The sequence below is a fragment of the Ailuropoda melanoleuca genome, chromosome 15 (genome assembly GCF_002007445.2).
Source record: "Ailuropoda melanoleuca isolate Jingjing chromosome 15, ASM200744v2, whole genome shotgun sequence".
NCBI lineage: Eukaryota > Metazoa > Chordata > Mammalia > Carnivora > Ursidae > Ailuropoda > Ailuropoda melanoleuca.
This window is the reverse complement of record NC_048232.1, coordinates 64,005,912-64,027,997: the sequence shown is the minus strand read 5'-3', so window position 1 is coordinate 64,027,997 and position 22,086 is coordinate 64,005,912. Positions and strand designations below refer to the sequence as shown.

General features: G+C 37.5%; 2 protein-coding genes across 3 annotated transcripts in view; one reads left to right on the top strand and one right to left on the bottom strand.

The window, feature by feature from the left end:
• UBE2N (ubiquitin conjugating enzyme E2 N) overlaps positions 1-2,355 on the top strand; it is a 34,401-nt gene extending 32,046 nt beyond the window's left edge. The window contains exon 4 of the mRNA XM_034644424.1: positions 624-2,355. Within this exon, the coding sequence (XP_034500315.1) occupies positions 624-664 (41 nt within the window). The 3' untranslated portion in view covers positions 665-2,355. The remainder of the gene's footprint in view (positions 1-623) is intronic.
• A 5,303-nt stretch (positions 2,356-7,658) lies between these two features.
• NUDT4 (nudix hydrolase 4) overlaps positions 7,659-22,086 on the bottom strand; it is a 16,620-nt gene continuing 2,192 nt past the window's right edge. The window contains exons 2-5 of one of the 2 annotated variants that reach the window (XM_034644422.1): positions 14,214-14,324; positions 12,987-13,031; positions 10,787-10,874; positions 7,659-10,494 (exon numbers count right to left, since the gene is read on the bottom strand). In XM_034644422.1, the coding sequence (XP_034500313.1) occupies positions 10,292-10,494; positions 10,787-10,874; positions 12,987-13,031; positions 14,214-14,324 (447 nt within the window). In that variant the 3' untranslated portion in view covers positions 7,659-10,291. The remainder of the gene's footprint in view (positions 10,495-10,786; positions 10,875-12,986; positions 13,032-14,213; positions 14,325-22,086) is intronic. The other variant, XM_034644423.1, reaches the window with a different exon arrangement.

The window sequence follows — 22,086 nt, the reverse complement described above, 5'->3', positions numbered from 1 at the left end:
AAACAAACATATACTACCTTTTTAAAAACTTCTTTTTGAGTCTTAACAAAAAGATATAGTAAGAGGAATAAGTCAGATGCTGTTTCTAATATGTAAACAGTTTGTAACAACAGGCATTTAAGCTCCATCGTAGGGCCTGCTTCATGACCCCCCAGATATAAAGACAACCTATAATTGGGAGCTCTTCAACTGTACCTGGTTCATCAAATACTAAGTGTGTACCATTCATCTAGCAGTACATAAAGATACTAGAAAACTTGAACTCTTTTGAGCTGCTTTTGTAATTGATCCGATCAGTAAAACTATGTCAGTTTATAGCTAGGGAGTTTGAAATCAGTAAGCTTCTACCTGTTACAGATTTTAATAGAATTAGTGGAGAGCTTATCCAGAAATGAAGGAGACAAAAGGAGACAACTCTTCATCCTGCTGAATTTTGTAAACTTCTGGATTCCGTTGTAGTGTTATTTAGTATGTAATGTAATTAGATATACACAGTCTTTCTGTCTGATCCAGATGATAGAAAATTTCGTGAATTTCACATAATGCTTTATTTTTTATAGAGTTTGGAAAGTAACATATTGAACTAAGTAAAATAATAATTGCACGTTTGTTTTTGTCTACAGCTAGAGCATGGACTAGGCTATATGCCATGAATAATATTTAAAATCGATCTGATCATCAAGTGTGCATCACTTCTCCTGTTCTGCCAAGACTTCTTCCTTTTTTGTTTGCATTTAATGGACACAGTCTTAGAAACATTACAGAATAAAAGCCCAGACATCTTCAGTCCTTTGGTGATTAAATGCACATTAGCAAATCTATGTCTTGTCCTGATTCACTGTTGTAAAGCATGAGCAGAGGCTAGAAGTACCATCTGGATTGTTGTGAAACGTTTAAAAGCAGTGGCCCTTCTCTGCTTTTATTCATTTCTCCCATCATGGTTTTAAGTATAAAGCACTGTGAATGAAGGTAGTTGTCAGGGTTAGCTGCAGGGGTGTGGGTGTTTTTCTTTATTATTTTTTTTTAGGGGGAGAGGTAGTTTTATTTTAATTTTATGGGCTCCTTTCCCCCTTTTTATGGTGATCTAATTGCATTGGTTAAAAGCAGCTAACCAGTTCTTTAGAATATGCTCTCTAGCCAAGTCTAACTTTATTTAGACGCTGTAGATGGACAAGCTTGATTGTTTGAACCAAAATGGGAACATTAAACAAACATCACAGCCCTCACTAATAACATTGTGACTTTGCTGTCAAGTGTAGAATCCTTCCTTCAAGAAAAAGCTTGTGACCATTTTGTATGGCTTGTCTGGAAATTTCTGTAAATCTTATGTTTTAGTAAAATATTTTTTGTTATTCTACTTTGCCTTTGTACAGTTTATTTTACTGTGTTTATTTCATTTTCCCAATGTGACAATCGTATTTAAAAATTAAAACTGATGGAACATTCTCTTTTTGGTCTTCACCAACTGACAAGTTCATCCGGCAAGAGGTGGATTTTGCCAGTTTCTTTTCACTGATGCAAACTTGTGTTAAGATATCACTGAATGGAGTATTTATAAGCTGGCCCTGAGCATGCATAAAGCATCGGTATTTGGTATTTTTTTTACCTCCTAGAAATTTGACTAAATGTGCTTGTGTTGTCTGATTAGTTAGATGATCATTGGTGTCTTGCCATGATGTTTGAAACTTACTGTACAGGAGAGTCACAGCAAAGCAGCAGTTGTGACTGACTTTGTGTAGGACTCACATGTTGTGCCACATTTGTTTGTGTCTGGCATTTGGGATACGACCTTTTTCTTAGTTCTTGTCTGGAAACTTCACGTGTAACCACTGGTGTGTGCTGTTAGGAAACACCAATCTGATAATCATTTGGGGTTGCTGAGGCATTTATGAGTCTTCCTTGTAGACCTGATGAGCAGATCTCAAGCAACCAACTTGCTAAGTGTCATCTGAAAGGTTTCTTCTTTTGAGAGTTTCAGATCCTCAGTTTAATGATTCTTTCATCCTTCAGTATTTGCTATGGGAGCTCATATTGTTTGATACTCAGTAATTTTTTTTTTGCATTGACAGAATTCCTCCCCTCAAAAAACTGTTCTTTCCCACCCTTCTCCATATCGAATTCGCGATCCTTGTTCTTTGTAAGTCATCAGTGTAGCCAGTCCTAAGTATGTAAATGTTAACCCCACGGGTTGGAACCTTTGTCTCTTGAAATTTAAGGTAATGGATATTGTAGCCCGTCTGAATTTCCCCCACTCTTGATTCTCATAACTTCTGGAGTTTCTTCAGAATGTGGTGTATTTTATTGTGCTCCTATGTAAGATGAAGAATTATCTATTAAAATTACATTTTCAACATATGAAAGTTTTTGATGACTGGTAACTGGTATCCTTCCAAATAAATTCATTGCTCGGAAACAAATGTTAGTTTAATTCAGAATAAAATTGTTCGTAACCTGAATGTTGTAAATTTAAAGCTTTTAAGAGCAGTTGACATTTATAACAGTTCTTGTGCTGTAGAGGGTGTTTTGCAACTAAGGAAACTGAATCACAATCTGGGGCCAAAATGAACACTCAGGCAGTTCAGTAGAGAGGAGCTTCACCTCATGCAGGTTGGCACTACTCGTGATGATAACTGGCATCACATAGTGATTTATAAGTCCTAAAATTCCAGATTTAAATCCATTGTACCACAAAAATATGTCTAGAATAGGACTCATGTCTACTGATTTGAATTTTAGAAGTACTAAAATGGAATAATTTACTGTTTTTGTTTAAAACATATGAATTCTTGATTTTATGGAATCCTGTTTTTTTCCCTTGTAATTTTGTTAAGAGCCCGCATTGTTCTGGTAAGACTCTTCTTTCTCAGCCAGTGGGATGAAACAAGCCAGTTTGTTGATTGAACTTGTTTAGGATTAAAGGGGCTCTGGGAGAGGCCAGCGTAGATTTCAAAAACTGGCAGCTACCTCTGGCTTTTGGGCCTCTTTTCCTTGGTCCACACAGTGTGGTTGATTAAAACATTTTGAATTCAGTGCCAACATTTTTAAAAATCAGATTGACATGAAAAAAAAAAATCCAGAATTCTGGTAACTTGAATAATGTGAGGATCTGGCAACTGCAGCCATGACCAGCGTTTGTGCATAGTACCTTCTGGGAGGAGTGGGGTAGCAGTCGCCCGGATAAGAGGGACTCTCCACTTGGCTGGAGTCCCCTTCCAGCCCACTTGGCTTCTTGATGTAAGTCCTCTTCCCTTATAAGCCTTTGATTTAGAAACTCCTAAGCTTAAGGGAACAGTGAATTTGACAAAAGTATTATATGTACCCAGCACTGAACCACTTGGGGATGATTAAGTGAATGAGATTGGCATGTGGCTTTTCCTGTGGACCTTCTAATGGGGGAGGGGCACAGACAAACTGCAGTTGCACCTCTGTCATGGAGAAGGGAAGGAAGTACTTGGGAAGGGCTGCTTTTCTGGATTCCAGCCAGCTGCTTTTCTGGATTCCAGCCAGATGAACACCTCCAAGCCAGAGGAACAGCATGTGCAAAGCCTTGGGGGAGAGGAAAAGAATCTGAATATGTAAGTGGCTTCTTGAAAATCCGTTCCTGCCCTTTAGGAGCTTTTCTGAAATCCTGAGGCATTGACAGGAGCTTTAGGTTTTTTTTAGTTTGTTTTGTTGTTGTCTACTTTGATTTGTTTCCACACTAATTATTCTTGGTCCTGCCTAATAAGATCTTAGATCTGCAGTGTGTAGAACTTAAACCCTGCTCTAGACCAAGAACATACTTTAATACAGAATTTCAGAATCATTTAAAAATAAGCTGAAATACAAACTGATATTTAAACAAGCCACAGGTGCTGTGGTTTAGCATTGTTCCAGGAGAGTACGTGAGGAAATCTGGTATCCTGCAAGACACCATAAACACGAGGTTCACAAGAAGGAACTGTTGGTGTCATAGGAATGATAGAAATTGTTTTTATTTTTCTATTTGATGGTTCAGGAATCTTTTTGTGTGTGGCTATTCTAGCCATATCACTTTTTGTTGGTTGCAGTAGCAAAGGTTTTAAAAAGTAGCCTTATGTGGAAAAGCTGGCCAGAAAACAAGATTAAATGCCACGATCATAGGGCAGCTAATTCATCAGTCAATTTAAGAAAAATGTAGTATCTCATTAGAATAATGTATTTTGGGGCTGGGGGTAACATTTCATTTAGCTATTTAGCATGCTGCTTAGTTTAAGGAATCATACCAGGAGTTTATTTTTAAAATGATTTAATCACAAAAGCAAAACCTGTTGAATGTAATAACTTGAAAGAAATACAAGGAATAAAAATCTGTAATCTTCCACCCAGCCTGGTGATACTTTGTTTCCTTAACTATAAGCCCCTGTGTTAATTTCCATTTCTCATTGATGTTGGAAATTGGGAGGATTTGTTCCAGGAGTTAGCTTTGCTACAGCTTTGTTACAAATTGGGTAAGTTCCATTGGCTGCAGAAGTAGGATTTGGGCTGCAGTTTTTCCTTTCAGGTGTACAACTCCACATGAAGAGTTCCGGTCCTCCTTCCTCTCCCCAGTTACATCTTTGCCATCCTTCAGTTGGTCTCATTTCATCTGGGCCTGTTGGTGTGGCATTTCAATTGTGTGAAGGTAGACTTGCTACACAGCCAAGCCTCTACTGACTTGATATAATTGTTTCAGTTTCTAATGTAGAAGCAAAATAATTGCCTGAGTATTTCAACCTTGCTTATTGTCTCTTGTAGCAGGGTAACTGAAATCTCATCATTTAGAAGTACATTTTGTGGTGCTCACTAAGGAGATTTTAACATTTTTTCTCTGCTAATCATTTGTACCTATGGGAGAAAACAGGTCTTAGAAGTTAGATTGATAACACCTCATTTATAGAGAGTCCCTAGCAGGTTTCCTTTTTACATACTCTGATCCATTCTCACCACCATGTGACTCTTGTTTGAAAAGTTCTATGATCTAGATTAGTATATCCCAATTAAATTTCATTATAATCTAACAAGTTTACAAAGTATTCTGGCTAAAATTCATGAGTAGACTGCTCAAGACTTGTCAAAAGCAGTTTAGATAAGGTAGGTTGGTTTCTCTAGATTTGAACTTGGGGCTGTTAATATGTTTTGGCAGGAAGCATTAGGACTGTCAGTAACCAAGGGAATGAATAGGGCCAAAGTCTTACAATCTGTTTAGTTTTGTTTTTTCCCTTCTAAAACAGTAAATATTTGGGGCTCTGTGGTCCATGGGTTTGCCCAAGTTTCTCACCTCTGCCATTGGTGAAAAAGTATCCATAGACCATTTTAAATGGTTGGACATGCTGTGCTATGACAAAACTTTTTTTTCACAGGTCACAAAATATTTTCAACCACTGGAAATCTTAAAAAAAAAAAGTTCTAAGTTTGTGAGCTGTACAAGGACAGGTGGGGGCTAAGGCTTGGCCTGTAGGCTGTTACCCACCCCCTTGGCTGTGATTATTCACTGCTCTTGCATTAGAACAAATGAGTCTCTCCTCCCCATCCTTTAAAAAGTGATACATTACTGTTATTCCAGTAACAAAGATGGTGTAGGTTTCTTTCCCCCTCTGCTGTTAATATGTACAGATTGAGCATTTATCAAGCCCAGGTTTTTCATGCAAGATTATTGAACATTTTTACATTGAAAATTTCTTGGAATATTAATTTTAAATTGTAAAATTATACAGGTTTTTAAAGAAAATCCATAGTTTTCTTTTTAAAAAGTGACCTTTAGCAGGTAATGCTGTATAGTTGAGCTTTTTAAAATGTGTTATTGAAAGTTTACACTTGTGGCATCACATTTCTTTGGTATCTATACAGTATCTGTTGATCATAATTTAATCCCAGTTGCAACATTTAAAGTGATGCCAGTTTTACAAAGTCTGCAAAACATGTCTTTAACCATATTTTGATTGTACTACTTGTGTAAGTATTTCAGTGGACTAGATTCCCAGAAGTGGAACTGTAAAATTTTGCTTAGTAGTACTTAAGTCATTCTCCAAAAGGCTATACTGGTTTACATGCACAGATCCTTACCTGACCTGAATGCCATTTGTGTGTCTCCATAATCCTTTACATGAATATATTATTGGTTGATCATTACCCCTTTAGGTGTGTGCATGGTATTTTCCTGCCTCACTTCAGTTGCCTCATCTTGGTACATAAATTGTTGTCCACATTTTGGAGAGGGTTTGGGATTCTTAGTGTAGTAATTTGATCAAGAGGTAGGTTTTTAAGGTTCTTGATACACATTAATGGTCAAAGTATTTTTTAATTTCATTTAAGAAGAATTTGATTAAAAATTGAGAAAAACAGTAGGAGTTGGTGTTTAATAAGAACCAGGAAATGTGATGTCCAGAGGGTAGTTAGTATTCCATATACTGGCAAGAGTAACTTTGGGGATAATTAGTTGCAATCATGGCAAAGTAGAGGAATTTAAACTGGCTTTTGGCAAAAAGACAATTGAGCCTTTGGATAAATTTGGGTCTTTGCTATAATGCAATGCAAAGAGAGGCCTTTAGGGCCTTCTCACCTTACTGCTAGAATTCAGCCAATGGCAGTAGTCAGGAAGATAGTCTGAACAAGGAGGAAAGTAGCACCAGAGAGATCACTTTTCAACCTGATTTTTGTTGTAGGGCTCCACATAAAATGTTGCTAAGTATTTGGGGGGAGGGGCACGCTTAAAATAAAATGTTGCTTTTGAAGATGGTACATTAAGTCTGTAAAAAAAGAAAGTTGTTAACACCTTGAAATCCCAGGACCCTGAGATCACGACCTGAGCTGAAGTCATGCTTAACTGTGCCACACAGGTGCCCTTAGACTATGTAACCGTCTTGAGGGCAGAAACTTACTCTGTGCTCTGAGCAACAATGCGGGGCATAAAGCAGATGTTGATTATTTTGCAGCTTCTGGTAAACATTAGGAATTTATGAAATGAAGTGTTATTTGGAAACTTCATTTGAGACAGAATCAACTACATGACAACCTTCCTGCTATAACCCACTTACCTAAAAATAATAAACTCAACAAGTGTTTAGTCCTGTCACCTTGTCTACAAAGTTCAGCTTAAAGGGCCCTGCAGAGAATTCTTGTATTCCAGTGTGAAGACAACACTGGAAATGCCAGGCTTTTGTTTTACCTCCAATTTAATAATCCTAGTCAAAAGCCAAATGAGATTTGAATGAAACTTTTATACGGATTCTTAAGTTGGTCTTCAGTAAGCAGTATTTTGGGGAAATAATATTTTGGTGAGCAAGAACTAGCCAGTTACCCTTTGAAACAGAGCTGTAATAAAGTGATGGTAGTACATAGTTCTCTGCAACATGTTAACAGCAAAGTAATGTAATCAGAATAGAAGAGCTCTTGGAAATTATTAAAAATAGCAAAACCCATTGAGGAGCAGAAATAGCAATAAGTAAGATAGCCATAGCAGGACACCATGAGACTGGTATACCCATTTGGGAGAGTAATGGCAACACTTTACTGGTGGACAATTCCTTTGTTAATTCCACTAGCAAGGATGATAAATGGAAAGTGTATACATATACTATGAGAGGACAGTAAAATTTTTACTGTGGAATGCCAGATGTTTTCCATTTGGATGATGTTCAGTTGTTAAAAAAAGAAAAAGATAACGTATTTCCATTTTTATTTGGTTTCCAAATATAAAAAAAGTCAAGATTCTTACACCAATTATCTCAAATGAGACCATGCAAAGCAATTTAGAGTGTATACAACAATCATCCCCCCCCTTTCAGTTTTGCTGCTTTATACAACTATTTGATTGATGGAAAATTGAATGGCATGTGCCTGGTTGGAAAATTTCACCTGTTTATTAAAAAATGCACACACACACACAACCCCCCAACAACAAATATTCAGGATAGTTTGCTACTTTGTGTCTGCGAGTCAACTTATAACCTAGTTATTTCTTTTATTTAGGAGGCACATGGGACTGAAAAATTTAGCTGCCCAATTTTATCCATCTACCCCACAGAAAACAGAAATGAGTCCCAACACTCTGTAAACGTTGGAGGGTTGAGATAGTAGACACTATTTGTTATCTATAGTAGATTCAACTGTTGAGCCTGAAAATGAAGGCTTTTTCTTAATAGAAATCTCCTTAGGGCCTTTCCTCTAATTTTGCTAGACTGGGTTTCAGAATAGTGAAGGATCCCTCGTGTGAAATTCAGACTATGACAACTGTAAAGTATTCTGTTGCATCATACAAATTTTTGCTAGTTGCATAGACTAAAGACGGTTTGCTAAATGGCACTGAAGAAAATCCTGACCCGAGTGGCACTACTTAGTCCAAATGTTTTTGACCAAAAAAATTATACAACAATATTTATAGGCTCACTTTTAAGAGATGGCTGACATTAATACTGTACATATTTTACATGTCAAATACATAGTCCAAGAGTTTATAAAATAAGTTCATGCATTATTACCTAAGAATATCATGTACAAGATCCCCCCTCCCCCAGTACTTGTGACAGCATTTCAGGTGGACAGTTTTATATACAAAATCCAGTTTCTCTGCTGTGTTAAGGTATAGTTTAAAGAAACTTCAGAGATTAGAGAAACAAAAAAATCTTAAGTCCATTGAAGATTGAAAGTGTCAATCTGTGGATTTAAAATGTTTCCTTTTAAAAAAACACCTAGGATGCATAACCTCTGTACAAAGAAAAATATAAAAATTCTGGGTGATCATGTTTGATCATACTACCTAATTTAGAATGAAATGTCATTGGTTAAAAGTTTTTCTTTCTACTTTACTCATTCCTCTGACAGCATTAATTTGTGAACTAATATTTATATTTAGTTCAGCTGCATTTATGGCACAAGATCTTTTTCAAAACAGTGGCACCAATTTTCCTTAAGTGTAACAGCACTCTATTTTTTTTAGCAGCAATTATATTTTTAAAAGTTAATTTGTAGAATGTACAACTATACTTTCTACTCTATACTCACCAGTTACAATATTTACAAGGCTGATGCCTACATACAGAATGATCTTTCACTCTCCCCTCACCCCATGTCTTATTCAAAGGTTTTTGTCCTTCCGTCTCATTTCTGAGTTGTCCGGGGAAGTACAGGGGTTTCAGACAAGGTACCTATGTGTTTGTCAATGGGATTCTTGATTCCAAGTGAGTATAAAGACAAGACAAAATAATTCTTAATTCAGGTATGTTCCAGTGCCCCAATAGTTAGTTATAGGATAAATAGTACTTATTGGCAACCTATAGAATATGAGACATTCTCAGGTTTAAGTCTGTAATTGCTGAACAGCAAGAAGGCCATTTTACTCAACTGTGATGCAGTCACCACTGACTAGCATTTGAGGTTAGACTCTAATCCTGTGGTTACTACTGGTAACCAGTATGTTTAAAGAGGGGTCAGTAAATTCAAAAACTGGAAATGTATCTTTTAAAAGGAATTTACCTCGAAGGAATAATGGTTCTCAAGTGTTCTGCGTAAAGAGATTATGGATAAAGGGAATTGGCAATTTAGCATGCTAACTCAGATCCCATGAATACATTTTTTCATGATGATGTATTTTATTACATGCATCTTTCTTATAATACCTCTCTAAAAATCACCAACTGTATATAAACTTTGTGTTAAAGGACTATTGAGTTATAGGGGGTAACTGGCCATATCAGGTAGCTAGTGACATACCAGTTGCGAAAATTTAGACAAATGAGTTGACAAATTCCTGAAAATAGCAAATTAAGTCCTTTGTCAAAATAGTTATGGGACCAAATAGTCTAAATCTGGGATTTAGAAATTAAAACTGTGATCCTATGAAACAAGTTTTCAGATCGACAGATTTAATATCAAGAATTATTTTTGTAAATTTCTACAACAGAATAATTTGTTGACTAAATGCTGTGATGAGGAAATTTAGAGAGAAGATATACCAATAAGTAAGCTGATCTGACAAAAACCACAGACTGATGTCAAATGGACAAAAAACTGAACAAAATGCTGTGAAAAAAAATGACAACTAAAATGGGGGGGTAGGTTGGGGCTGGGGGCACAGTTAAGGCATCTAAAAAAAAATTCCACATGGCTTTGGCTTATTAAAATACTTTACACTTTTTTTTTTTTTAAAGATTTGAAAACATCTGAAAAACATGCAAATTGTTTGAAAATCCTGCATGGCAAATTCAGACAGTTTGCAAGTGTCATTCAGAGTTTGCCAAGGAAAACAGAGACCTCTCCCCACAGGACCGAACAGGGGAGGTCCTCCCAGTTTTCTCTATCTTATACTGGATGGCAACCCAGAGGTCTGTGCAGCAGTCATGAACAAGGTGTTGTTATCTGGAAGGGAAGGGACCGTGGAATTTCCATTGGCTGGAGAACAACCCAGCTTTAGTTTTTCCAGATACTCTGCATGTACAGGCTTATGACACTGGAGAACTTTGATGGCATCTTCTACTTTGAACCACTCTCTCTTCCTTCCTAGAAAATAAGACATTGGTCACTACACAATAAAGTCAATTTTAAAAAGTAGGCCATATGCTTTAACAATGCCCTCCACCCCCTTGCCCACAAATAATAACTTTATTGTTTTTTTGGAATGGCTTAGATAATAATGTGTTGCGGGGAAGAATTTTAAGATAACTCAACTGTGGACATACATACTGATCCTCTTTAAAAAAGGTAGCCAAAAGTGGTTTAAAATGAAAATTGTCTACAACTACGAAGTACTTGAATTAAGGGAATCCAGATGGCAAAGGGAAAGGAAACTTACCTATATTAACAGAATCTTCCCAATCTTCTAATATTTCAGTGACAGTAAGTACATAAACGTATGTTCTATGCTTTCGGTCTTGGTTCTGCTTGAATATAAAAAAGCAGCATTTTAATCTCCAGGAGCTAGCCATTACACATTATTGAGGGAAAAAAAATCAGTTGTGGCATACTACTGGTTAGCACATAGGCAAGTATAATCCAGTTGTATAACCCAACACAGAAGTCAGTTTCATGTAACACGAAACATGTAAAATGATGAAATTAGGTCCCCATAGTAAACTTTTGGCACTCTGATTTCAATTCATGTGTTTAAGAGACAATTTAATTAAGTACTGATAGCTTAAAAAGCTTCCAGGTGAACTATGCAGAGCCAAGGTTGAGAATGGGTTAGTCTATTTCTGGAACATTATCTTTTAGTTCTGTGTGCTCAAACTCAATTTTTTTTACCCATATGAAAACTGCCATCTTGTGTTGTTTCTAGATTCAAAATTAAACACAAGTTGGTTTTAAAATGAAGGGGGTCGTCTTCATCTTAATTAAAAGTTAGCCTTCTTTACTATAATTTAGGACTTCAGATAACTGCCTAATTTTTTTTTTTTTAATAAACTCTGTGCCTGACATGGGGCTTGAACTCACAACCCTGAGATCAAGAGCTGCTTGCTCTACCAACTGAGCCAGCCTGGTGGTCTGATAGTTGCCAGAATTTTTTTCACCACAAACAACCTGAGTAATACACTCAATTCAAATAGTGTATTATGTCTTGGGGAAGGTACAGGGACAACAAAAAATGAGAGGCATCTCTAACATAGAATATTACTGTTCATTATTTTAAAGAACCTGTCTTATTTCTATGCCTGGAAAATCAATACATTTATTCTTTGTTCACAAATTCACTGAAATCACCAAGGTGAATAGGCAGGACAATTCTAACTTTCCCTTACATTTCCTAAGGGGAAAGATACATTGGTTACTATATTCTGTTCAGATTCTATGAAATTTAAATAGCATTTGTAATGCAATTAATACTATTACCTGTATTATAGAAGCTTTATTTATAACGTGAGAAATTTTCTTCAAAAATCTTGCCAGCATATTGACAATGTGCTATTTGTACCCTGGCTACTATGAATTATGGAAAACACCCTCAATATATTTTTCAATTTAACCAGGAGATGGTGCTCTTCAACTGGGTAAAGCAAGTGCTGAATTCTGAGACCGTCTGAATATTAACTTGAGAACTTTACTGTTAAACACTTACTGTATTCTAGGAGTCATCAATTCTACAATTTCTGAATTCTGTAGAAACTTTTTCTCTTTCTTTTTTATTTATTGGGGGTGAGGGAGGGAGAGAGGCTGCGCTTGCAAGCGGGGGGGGGCAGGGGCAGATGAGAAAAATCCCAAGCAGACCTCCCTGCTGAACACCCAACGACACTGAGATCATGACCTGAGCCAAAATCAAGAGTGGGCCACTTAACTGAGTCACCCAGGCACCCCCTTAAAATGTTTAAGGTTCTACGAGAAGGACTAAACTAACCCTTAAGTAGTAATTGGAAGGAGAAAAAAGTCACAATGTGTCAGGTATACCACGTATCTATGTCTGACTCTTGGATAAAAATATGAGAATAGCTTGTGTCTCATGATCCTTACCTTCCATAGAATACCTCCCAATTCCAAATTCCCTCTCCACAAATTCCATTTTGCCTTCGGCAGTAACAGATTATACAGAGAATTCTATGCTTTTAGCATCTATTCTTTCTGAGTTTTTTTTTTTTAACCTTCATACAGTCCTGTAAGGATAATAAAGTCATTATTTGTGCATCATCTAATATTATGTGCTAAAGGCAAAGGCTCCATTACCAGACAGTATCCACAAGAGACCTAAGCCCTTAGGTGATACTGAGGACACTGTACCTCCTAAAAAGTCTATACCTAAACAGTACACAGTAAACCAAGATATAGGTCTTTCTGTATCAGCTCCACTGTACTGTCATATAAAAGTAATTACTACTGTAATAATGTATAAAACTGATGGCATATGAAAGTAACTTTTACTTCCCTCCCTCCCTAATCCTTATAACTGACTTGCTTACTGACAGTTTAACTGAGGAATGTCTAGCTCAGGTTGCTGCCAGATTATTTGGCTGGTTAGGAAAAAATCGTTAATTTTACTATTCGAAAGGATTACTTTTATTACTCACCTCAAATATGCCCAGGAGTCTGCCTAATTTTCCTCTGACTCCAGCCTATTAAAAAAGGATGAAATGTTGAACTGTTACCTTTCATTAGAAAATTTATTTTCTGGCTATTTCAACTCTTGGATGTAAGCACGACAGGCCCTCCTATACCAAGCCTGCCTCTGTCAAGTTTTTTTGGCTATGCCAAGATTGATGACTTGTGGTTTGCTATAAACATGGCTTAATTTATTCCATATGCAAGTTCAGACTGATCAGATTGATTGTCATTTATTTTATTAGAAACGTCAGGGACTGACCAAAAATTTAGACTTTCTACCGATTTGGGACAAATTTCATGTATGAAAACAGGCTTTTCTGTATGACCGATAAACCCTTCTTACTTAAAGGACTATCTTTCTGCCTCCCCCCCACCATGGCTCAGGAAGTACAATTTTTTCCTGTATGTTACCCTTCGACTGCAGAGTGCTCATTACTTTTACCCAGTACTGTAACAGACTGACTGGAACTTCAAATCCACACAACTGGCACATCGGTAGCCGCTGTCGCCTCTACATAGGCCGTGTTCCTACCTCAGGAAGCTGCTCATCCTTTAAGACCCATCTCTACGAAACCTTTCTAATTACACACCAAGACCTAATAAGAACATTAGCATTTGCTTCCCATTTACGCCCTAACTGCTGCTCAGTAACTTTTATAGCACTTAAATCTATCTGTTTTGCCTCTGAGTAAAAGCAAGCTCTATCTATAAGCAACTGTTAGAAGGTAAGCAGGCCGTATGCTTTTGTGAATGTGTGTACGCGCCTCATTTTACTCAACTTTAAGACAAGACAAAAAGCAATTTGCTTATTCATCTGAAAAAGAATTACAGCACATGAGTAATGTCTCTGCATTCTTGCAGTACATTCCAGTATATTACTAACTGCTCTGAGACAAGGCCACCGTATTATGTACTGATCACTGATCAGGCTTATTGTCTGTTACACAATTCCGGGGGATGTCTACATTGCTTTTAGCTCTTATTTTACCAGGTGGAAAAAATATCTGCTTAAGCAAAATGCTAGCTATAGTAGCCTGCTTAAAAATGTTGAACCAGACAACAAAAAGAGCACCCACGTGGCCTGCCTTGACGTCTTCTCAGTGCATGCAGCACAAGTGTCCCATGAACTCTAAATCCTCCCAAGTACAGTGTGTGTGAAAGGAGAGCAGACAAGCTACTACTGTGCATCTCACCTCTTCATAAACCTCCCTCACGGCGGCGCCGCCGGGCTCCTCCTCTGGCTCCATGCCTCCTCCGGGGACAATCCACTGGTCCGGGTACCGGCTGCTGCTCACGAGCAGCACCTGCAACAACGACCACCACCGTCCATACCTGCAGCCCCGAACGCCACCCTCAAACCTTCCTCAGGCTGGGAAGCCCTTCCACGGTAACCCGCCTTTCAGGGTCATTCAAATTAGGAGGGGCGCGCATTCTACCACAGAAAAGCAGCCCACAGCTTCTGTACACACACTTTCAGAATTCAGCAACAGTGTGCTCACATTACAATACCATTCTGAACCTGAAGTCACTTCAACTACAAGATTCAGTGCGTGAAACTTTCCAATTCTTGGAGCCTAACAAAAGATGGAAGCCGAGACTTGGTTTACTAGCCTGAGGTGTATGCACTTAGGTTTATGGTCGTAATACCCGTTTTTTTCAGTTACAGAATATTATGCTCCCAAATTTATGGGTATGTGACCCCAGGCACGTCACCCTGTTCCCTCACCTATAAAATGTACGAACACTTAAAAGATAACCGAGACTGTGAGAAAGGAATAGGGAAATCAACGTAAAGCCAAGGCTCAGTATATGGAGAGTTCCTGCTATTTTTACACTTATGATTGGGTGGGAAGAGGCACCCTTCGTATTCCAAAGCTGTGTAAGTGAACACAAGCAACTTCTTTCAGGAACAGGCAGCTGTAACTCACAATCTAGAAGAGTCTTGGGCTGGCAAGCTACAGTGAGGGCACTGCTTGTCTTTGTACCGTCCGGGAGCTAAAGATGGTTTTTATCTTTTTTAATTATATGAAAGTCAAATCCCAGTGTTCATAAATAAAATTTTATGAGAATCTAGCCATACTCATTCATTTTTTCCATGTTGCCTATGGCTGCTTCCATGCTACCACAGCAGAGCTGGGTGGCCATGTGAGACAGTGTGGCCCACAAAGCCTAAAATATTATCTGGCTCTTTGCAGGAAAAGCCTGCAGACCTCAGTCAAGAATAGCATTAACCTTGAAATATGCAAACACTTAAAAAAAAATGAACTACAATATCAGAGTATCCTAGAGATTCATTATTTTAACAGTGCCTGAAACAAGAATTATGTGTCTTACAAATGAAAATTTGTGGGCTAGGGTAGGTTAAAATTCACCCAAGTTAAGAAAACAACAAAGGGATAATAAATAACCAAAGGATGTTTGTGAAGTTAACAGGTGTCTTAAACAACTTGAACAAAAAAGTGTTTACAAAATTACCTTAGTTACTGCCTTCACAAATGTAAACCACTCTGACCAAATAAATCAATTCAGAGCAAAGTTTAATCCCTGATGTGTGTACTGTTTTCTAACATGCATGCCAGTAGTTCTATCTGCTCAGCTCCCCCGCTACTACCAGAGCAACTGCTGGCATTGAGAGTTCACAGCCAGCACAGGATTCGCCTCCCACTTGAGGAGGCTGCCAGGAACTCAACCTTCCCCAGATGGAAAGTTCCAGGCTCACAGTAAATAGTTCAGCAACTCCCACCTTTCCCCAAAACCTCTAAAATACTGAGTTGGAAGATAAGGGAACACCTATCCAGGCACATATTCCCTCAATTTGAAAACTATGGGGCAAATTTTGGCCTACGGACACATCATTATCATAAAGCGGTGATTAATCAATGTTAAAGGGGTCTGAGCATTGTTTCTCTCATCCTTGATCTGGATAGGACTCTTGCTTCTACTGGCTTTATTCCTTCAAATGAATAATTGGCAGAACAGTGTAAATCCAGAGGAAGCACTGTAAATTAACAGCTGATTAAACCTTCATTAAAATATTAATGGCTGACATTAAAGGTACCACCAAGTCCAAATATAGCAATTTTGGTAAAATGAAATATAAGACAGCCTTAGATTTAAGCTTTCTTAAATATAAGCAAACAGAGCTTACATACCAAAATTAGAAACTAAAGAGCCAGAATAAGCAAATCTAGCAAGAATTAGAAAACACTGGTTTGAGGGGCGCCTGAGTGGCGCAGTTGTTAAGCATCTGCCTTCGGCTCAGGGCGTGATCCCGGCGTTCTGGGATTGAGCCCCACATCAGGCTTCTCCGCTAGAAGCCTGCTTCTTCCTCTCCCACTTCCCCTGCTTGTGCTCCCTCTCTCGCTGGCTCTCTCTCTCTGTCAAATAAATAAATAAAATCTTTGGAAAAAAAGAAAAGAAAAGAAAACACTGGTTTCAACTTGAAGATGTTTTGCAACTGTTACAGATCACAACCCAGGTGTTTCATTCCTGGATGCACACAATGAAGGCTGCTTATCTACCTTTCAGTGCACCAGTGTTGACCTCTGTAAAAGCAAGTGCCCATCCTTGTAGGGCTGTTGAGTGTTAATTGAGAAATACCTTAAGTCCTGGCCTAGGCACTTGCTGTTGGCCCTTACTAGCTCTTCTGCTTTCCCACTAGTGGAGTTCAATCAGCTTACCAAGAATTAGGTTTCCCCTCAAATGTTGCCACTTCTATTTGTTTTAAAATTATTGAGAGTCAATGATGAAATGAGGGCAGAAAGGAATTATCAAAAAGACTGTAAAGATTAATTAAAAACCTCTATTAAATTAAATACGGATGAGACTACTATAAAAGACTGGAAAAAGGAAATTTAAAAATCCAGAAAGAGCCTGCAAGAGTCTTCAAAGTTCAAATTCTTTAAACAAAGTGAAACTGCATATCAGATTTCATTTTTTATCTTATTCAAAAAGGAGGCTTATGGAAATCCATGGTATTTCAAGGCTTTGGCCTATATTTAGACTGGCAAATATACGTTTTTAAGTTAAAACAAAAATGCTTAAAGTATAAAAGCATATATCTTACATCAAGGGGAAGTAAACTGCAACTACTGTTTCTGACTGCAGAGCCAGAGGCCTCTTTTAAACCTGGTCACTAGGTGTGGGTTACAGATGATCTAGTTTTTATTGCCTGGATGAAATTCTTACTACCCAAGTCAATGCTCCCTAAGCAACTTCCTTGATTACCTTTATAATGGGACAGGACAATGCAGGGGGCCAGCTACTGGAAAAGTACATCCTTATTTAGTAAACAGGGAGTTTCAAAGTCATTGATATTCATAATGTTTGAGTCCTGAAAAAAATGCAACTCAGTGTCATGTATCTAGGTCAATGACAATTCCCATTTGTCCCAAAACAGTCTTTAAGGGATAAATTATGATAAATTACATAAGGTTAATAATGTTGAAAATCCATTAGTAGAGTCTGTCCGCTTTTCCGCTTCCAATTAAAACCAAATCTTTAATCTGCAATCTACAGGACATCATTCACATATCACAAAACTTGTCTTGCAAAAGCCAGTGACATAGAATCCCTGAATGCTTCAACATCTCCCTTCATAAAGTGTATTTTGTAGAAAAGTATGAAAACAGATCTGTGTAATTTTGGACAAATGATTTAGTAGAATCTGAGAACTTATCATGCAAGAGTCCCTTGACATTCCAAAATGATTAAATTGATCAAACCATTAATTTCAAATGGATCTTTCCAAAATATGATAAATTTAATAAATGAGTAATACTTGTGGTATAGAAATGATCAGCATCTAAACTACTAGCATAAAAGATTTGATAATGAGCTTTCTGTGATGAAACAGATTTGAAAACCAGTATGTCTCATTAAATATTTGCCTACTCATCTAGAGTACTTCATTCAGAGTTCAAATGAGGTCAAGGCCACATTTTTACGTTTGTTGTGTTATACAGTAGGGAGTGGTGGTAGTGATTATCTACCAGGGTAGAAGAAACAAATCTGAATAGCATTAAGTAGAGAAAGATGAGTAAAAAGTCCCTCCTACATGCTAGAAGATATATTCTATGTATCTCTATATATAGATATATATTCTATGTATCTATATATAGATATATTCTATATATCTATATATAGATATATATTCTATATATTTAGAACCCCATCACAAATTATTCAATATCCTCAAAAAAAAAAAAACCCAAAACAAAAGCCATCTAAGATTTCTACAACATCCCCAATCTACTAGATCTGCGATATAGCTTGTTTACTAATGCTCTAAAAACATTATTACTGAAGTAACAAAGAGAGGTTATAAAATCTCATTCAGTAAGAGGATATACCAATACCTGACAAATCCATACCTGCTTGTTCATAGGTTTTAAATTCCTTTTCAAATACGTTTCTAGGCATATTACATTTTGTGTACCCAACAAGATGACAGTCTGCCACATTAATGACAAGGTGACAGAGATGAAAGTAGATGTTCAACCTTCCAGATAAGCCAGAGCTGAGACCAAAGGAAAGATTTATAAAAAGGAGGCTAGCCAACCCACCAGGCTGCAGAATTCGACTTCAATCAAACTTAACCTCAAAAGCCAGTGCTGTTAGAGTAATGAAAAGTGAAGACATTTCCTTGATTCAACCTGCTCACCTTTATATAAGCATTCCTGCTACTATACTATCAAACCTCAATCCCTTCTTCCATGTATTAAACAATGATCAGAATACAACACAGATACATTCACTATCACTGTTAAGAAGCCATTTCTCACACTTGTCTTTTTCTTAGATACTTAATGTTTTAAACATTTGGAATATAAGTACTTCTCACTTTAAGCAGCAATAGTATAGTAGATAATGGTCTACTTGGAACCAGCCCTGAGTCGTCCTGGACAAAGGTTTGTCTATGAATTGGAGTAATGTACAGTATAGATTCTATACTCTGTATCATCTAGTAAGTCCTCCTCACTGGGGGGTATGTAAGAGGTTGTAAACTAAAAAAAAATGCTGTTCAAGATTTTATGTAATGCAGTTATGCCTTTGGAAGATGGAGGTACTTGAAATTCTTAGTCCTACACACCAAATGGCCCCCAAATGTCCTTTGTGTTTCAGCTTTTACTCTTATAACTGTTCTTGGTCACAGCCTGCTTCTGGGAACAACTAGTCACTACAAATGACTACTTCTTGGTGGCGGGGGGGAGCTACCTAGAGAACCTCTCAAGTGATACCTAAATCAAAGAATATAGAGTTTTATTTTGTGAATCATAGCCATTTAGAAGCTGTACTGTGGTTTTTGTTCATTCTTCTCACATTATCATGAACCAGGACGCATGAATGGTTGAACTACCTCTACCATAGTAACTATATTATAGGCATTTTGCCAAAATTAGGCCAGCAAGCAGCATATTAGAACACCCAGTGTGTACAGACATTTTTAAAAGATCTTAAGTTATAACAATGATTATTGTATCCATTAACCAGCTACCTACTGTTATTATTAAACAAATTAGTACTAGTTTTTGGACTACAGAGGCAGGGTGCTGTAAGTAACAGCCCATTTTGGGAAAATGTGCTTAACCCAAATTAGATTATTGCTACCTTAAAAAAGATCAAAATTCAAAATCTGAGGTATGGGTTTTACCTAATGCGTATCACTTTTGCACCATCATAAAATTGAAAAACCACAAGCTGAACCACTGAAGTCAGGGACCATCTGTATGGGATTGGTAGATAGACAAATGTTAAGTTGGACTGATGACATTTTCTCCTAGCATGTCAGTGTTTTGAAGCTATGGGTAAGCTTTCTTTCACACGTTACAGAAAACCTTAGTGATATATACCAAGAGCCTGAAACAGATGCAAATTGTACAAAAAAATGCCTTTCCTTGAAGGAAGTGGCTGATTGAGTGGCCTGAGGAGCCCTGTAGGTCTGGGAGAGCTGCAGGAATAGATGACATTTTCCTGTGTTTAGAAAAGGCTGCCTTTGGATAGTTACTAAATTTTCATTAAAGTGGTCTCCATTTGAAGTGAGTATCTTCAAGGACTTAAATCTGAAAGGACTTCTGCCGAAGTATAAACCCCAGAGTATACATGTGAAAAGGCAGACTGCCTACTGATCCCAAGTGTACAAATGTTAGTAGAGATTTACCTGTACTAATATTTCTTATTAAGATTGTTTTTATCCGGGCTCTGGTTTTAGAGTTCTGCTTTCCCTACCAAGTCTTTTTAGGAGTCTGCTTTTTAGAGTCTGCTTTCCTTTCCAAGGCTTAGTTTTAGTGCATGATTTTGTAGAATTCAGACATTTAGTTAATACACATTTGGCATTTAGCAGACTGTAGAATGCAGCCCCTGGCTCAAGGAGCTTAAAAGTTAATTAGGGCAGTTAAGTCCAAATGAAAGAGTAGTGGGCAGTCTTTAAGACTGTTTTGTTAGTGTTTCTCACTCACGACTGTGCCTGGATTCCACCCAGAATCAAGTCATTTCTATTTCTCTTTTTAGCACTCTATCCTATTTTACTGCCAGATCATCCTCAAGCTTGAATACATTAAAAATGTAAATGTTCCTTGTTCAAAACTAAGTGTTCCTTTCTTGCCTACAAACTCCTTAGCCTTACATTTAAGGTGCTCTTTTTCAAACATTATCTGTCCCATGCTATCCTAAGCTGCAGCTCAACTAAACCACAGGCCCAAGTTTTGCTGTTTGTGATGCCTGGTCCTTCCTCTCTCACTGACTGAAATCCAGCTCCAGTGGATCCTAACCCTGGAGCACATGATGGTACTTTTCCCCTTCTATCAGTCATTTGTCTATCCTCCCACTACAGAGTATGTTTCTTTGGAGTTGACGCCTTCCATCGATGCCTTCCATTTCTGCAACCCTGTTCAAACTATCATATACACAATTATGTTCAATTCTTATTTTTGGTTACCTTTTGTGAATGTATTGTTGTCTTTCACTGTACAAGCACAATATCCCAGCTACTCTATGGGATGGTTAGTGGAAGTCCAACTGCCAAAACTAAGGGTGGTTCCCTACAGAAATAACTGCCTGCAGAGGATCAAATGAACAGGAGATTTAGAAATAAAGGCTCAAAATTATCTGCCAGCTTCTGTGACCTTGGGACAAATTATGTCTGCTGCCTAATTTCTTTCTGTACAAATGCTAATGCTTATTATTTACCTCACAGGGAAATTAAAATGGGCAAATATAAAAATACCCCCCCCCCCAAATATAGACTGTGCTTTTAGAACCAAAGAAGGTTTTTAGGAAAGAACCTAAAACAACCTGTTCTCAACTATGGGCTACTGAGAACTCCTTCAGTACAAGAAGAACCATATTGGAACACTGCGTGCGTAACTTTTTGGGCTCAAACAATTACTATTTTATTTCAGTTGAAACTATGGCATACATTTAAATCTTCCAACCAGGACCTAGGTGTTGTTAACCCAATAGCGGGAATTATTCTCACCTAGTAGCTAAAGAGGTGGATTCAGGCTGTTTTGTATCCTATCCTTGGAAGGCTACCAGTGTAATTTCAACATGGGGGAATAAATTCATAGCAAAAAGAGCAAGATGTCCAGGAAAGCTAATAGGGTTCATTTTGTAACTATCATTTGTAACTATAATAGAAAGAGCCCCAAATACACACAACTACAGAAATGAAGATCCTAAGAGATAAACCACACATTAAGGTTGGCTGTGCATTTTACTTAGAGAATTCTAGAGCCTTCCCTTAGAGTATATTCTGACTTGGTTTCTCAGTCTTCACTGTACCAGATTAACCAAGTTTTACATAACAGATTTCTCTAATACTCCAGAGCCTGCTCCTTACTTCATTTTATCTAATGGCAGTAGTCTCTTGACTCAACTAGAGGCTAGGAATTTAACATTTATTACAGTAGGTACAATTTACAAGCACAAAAATAATTCATTGATCTGCTAAGGTGATTTCTGAAGCATTCTTCAGGCTTTGCTTTACCATACAGATCATTTCAATTTCCTCCCATTTCCTTTATTTTCCCTTGGGAACTGTTTCTTTTTTTTTTTTTTTTTTTTTTT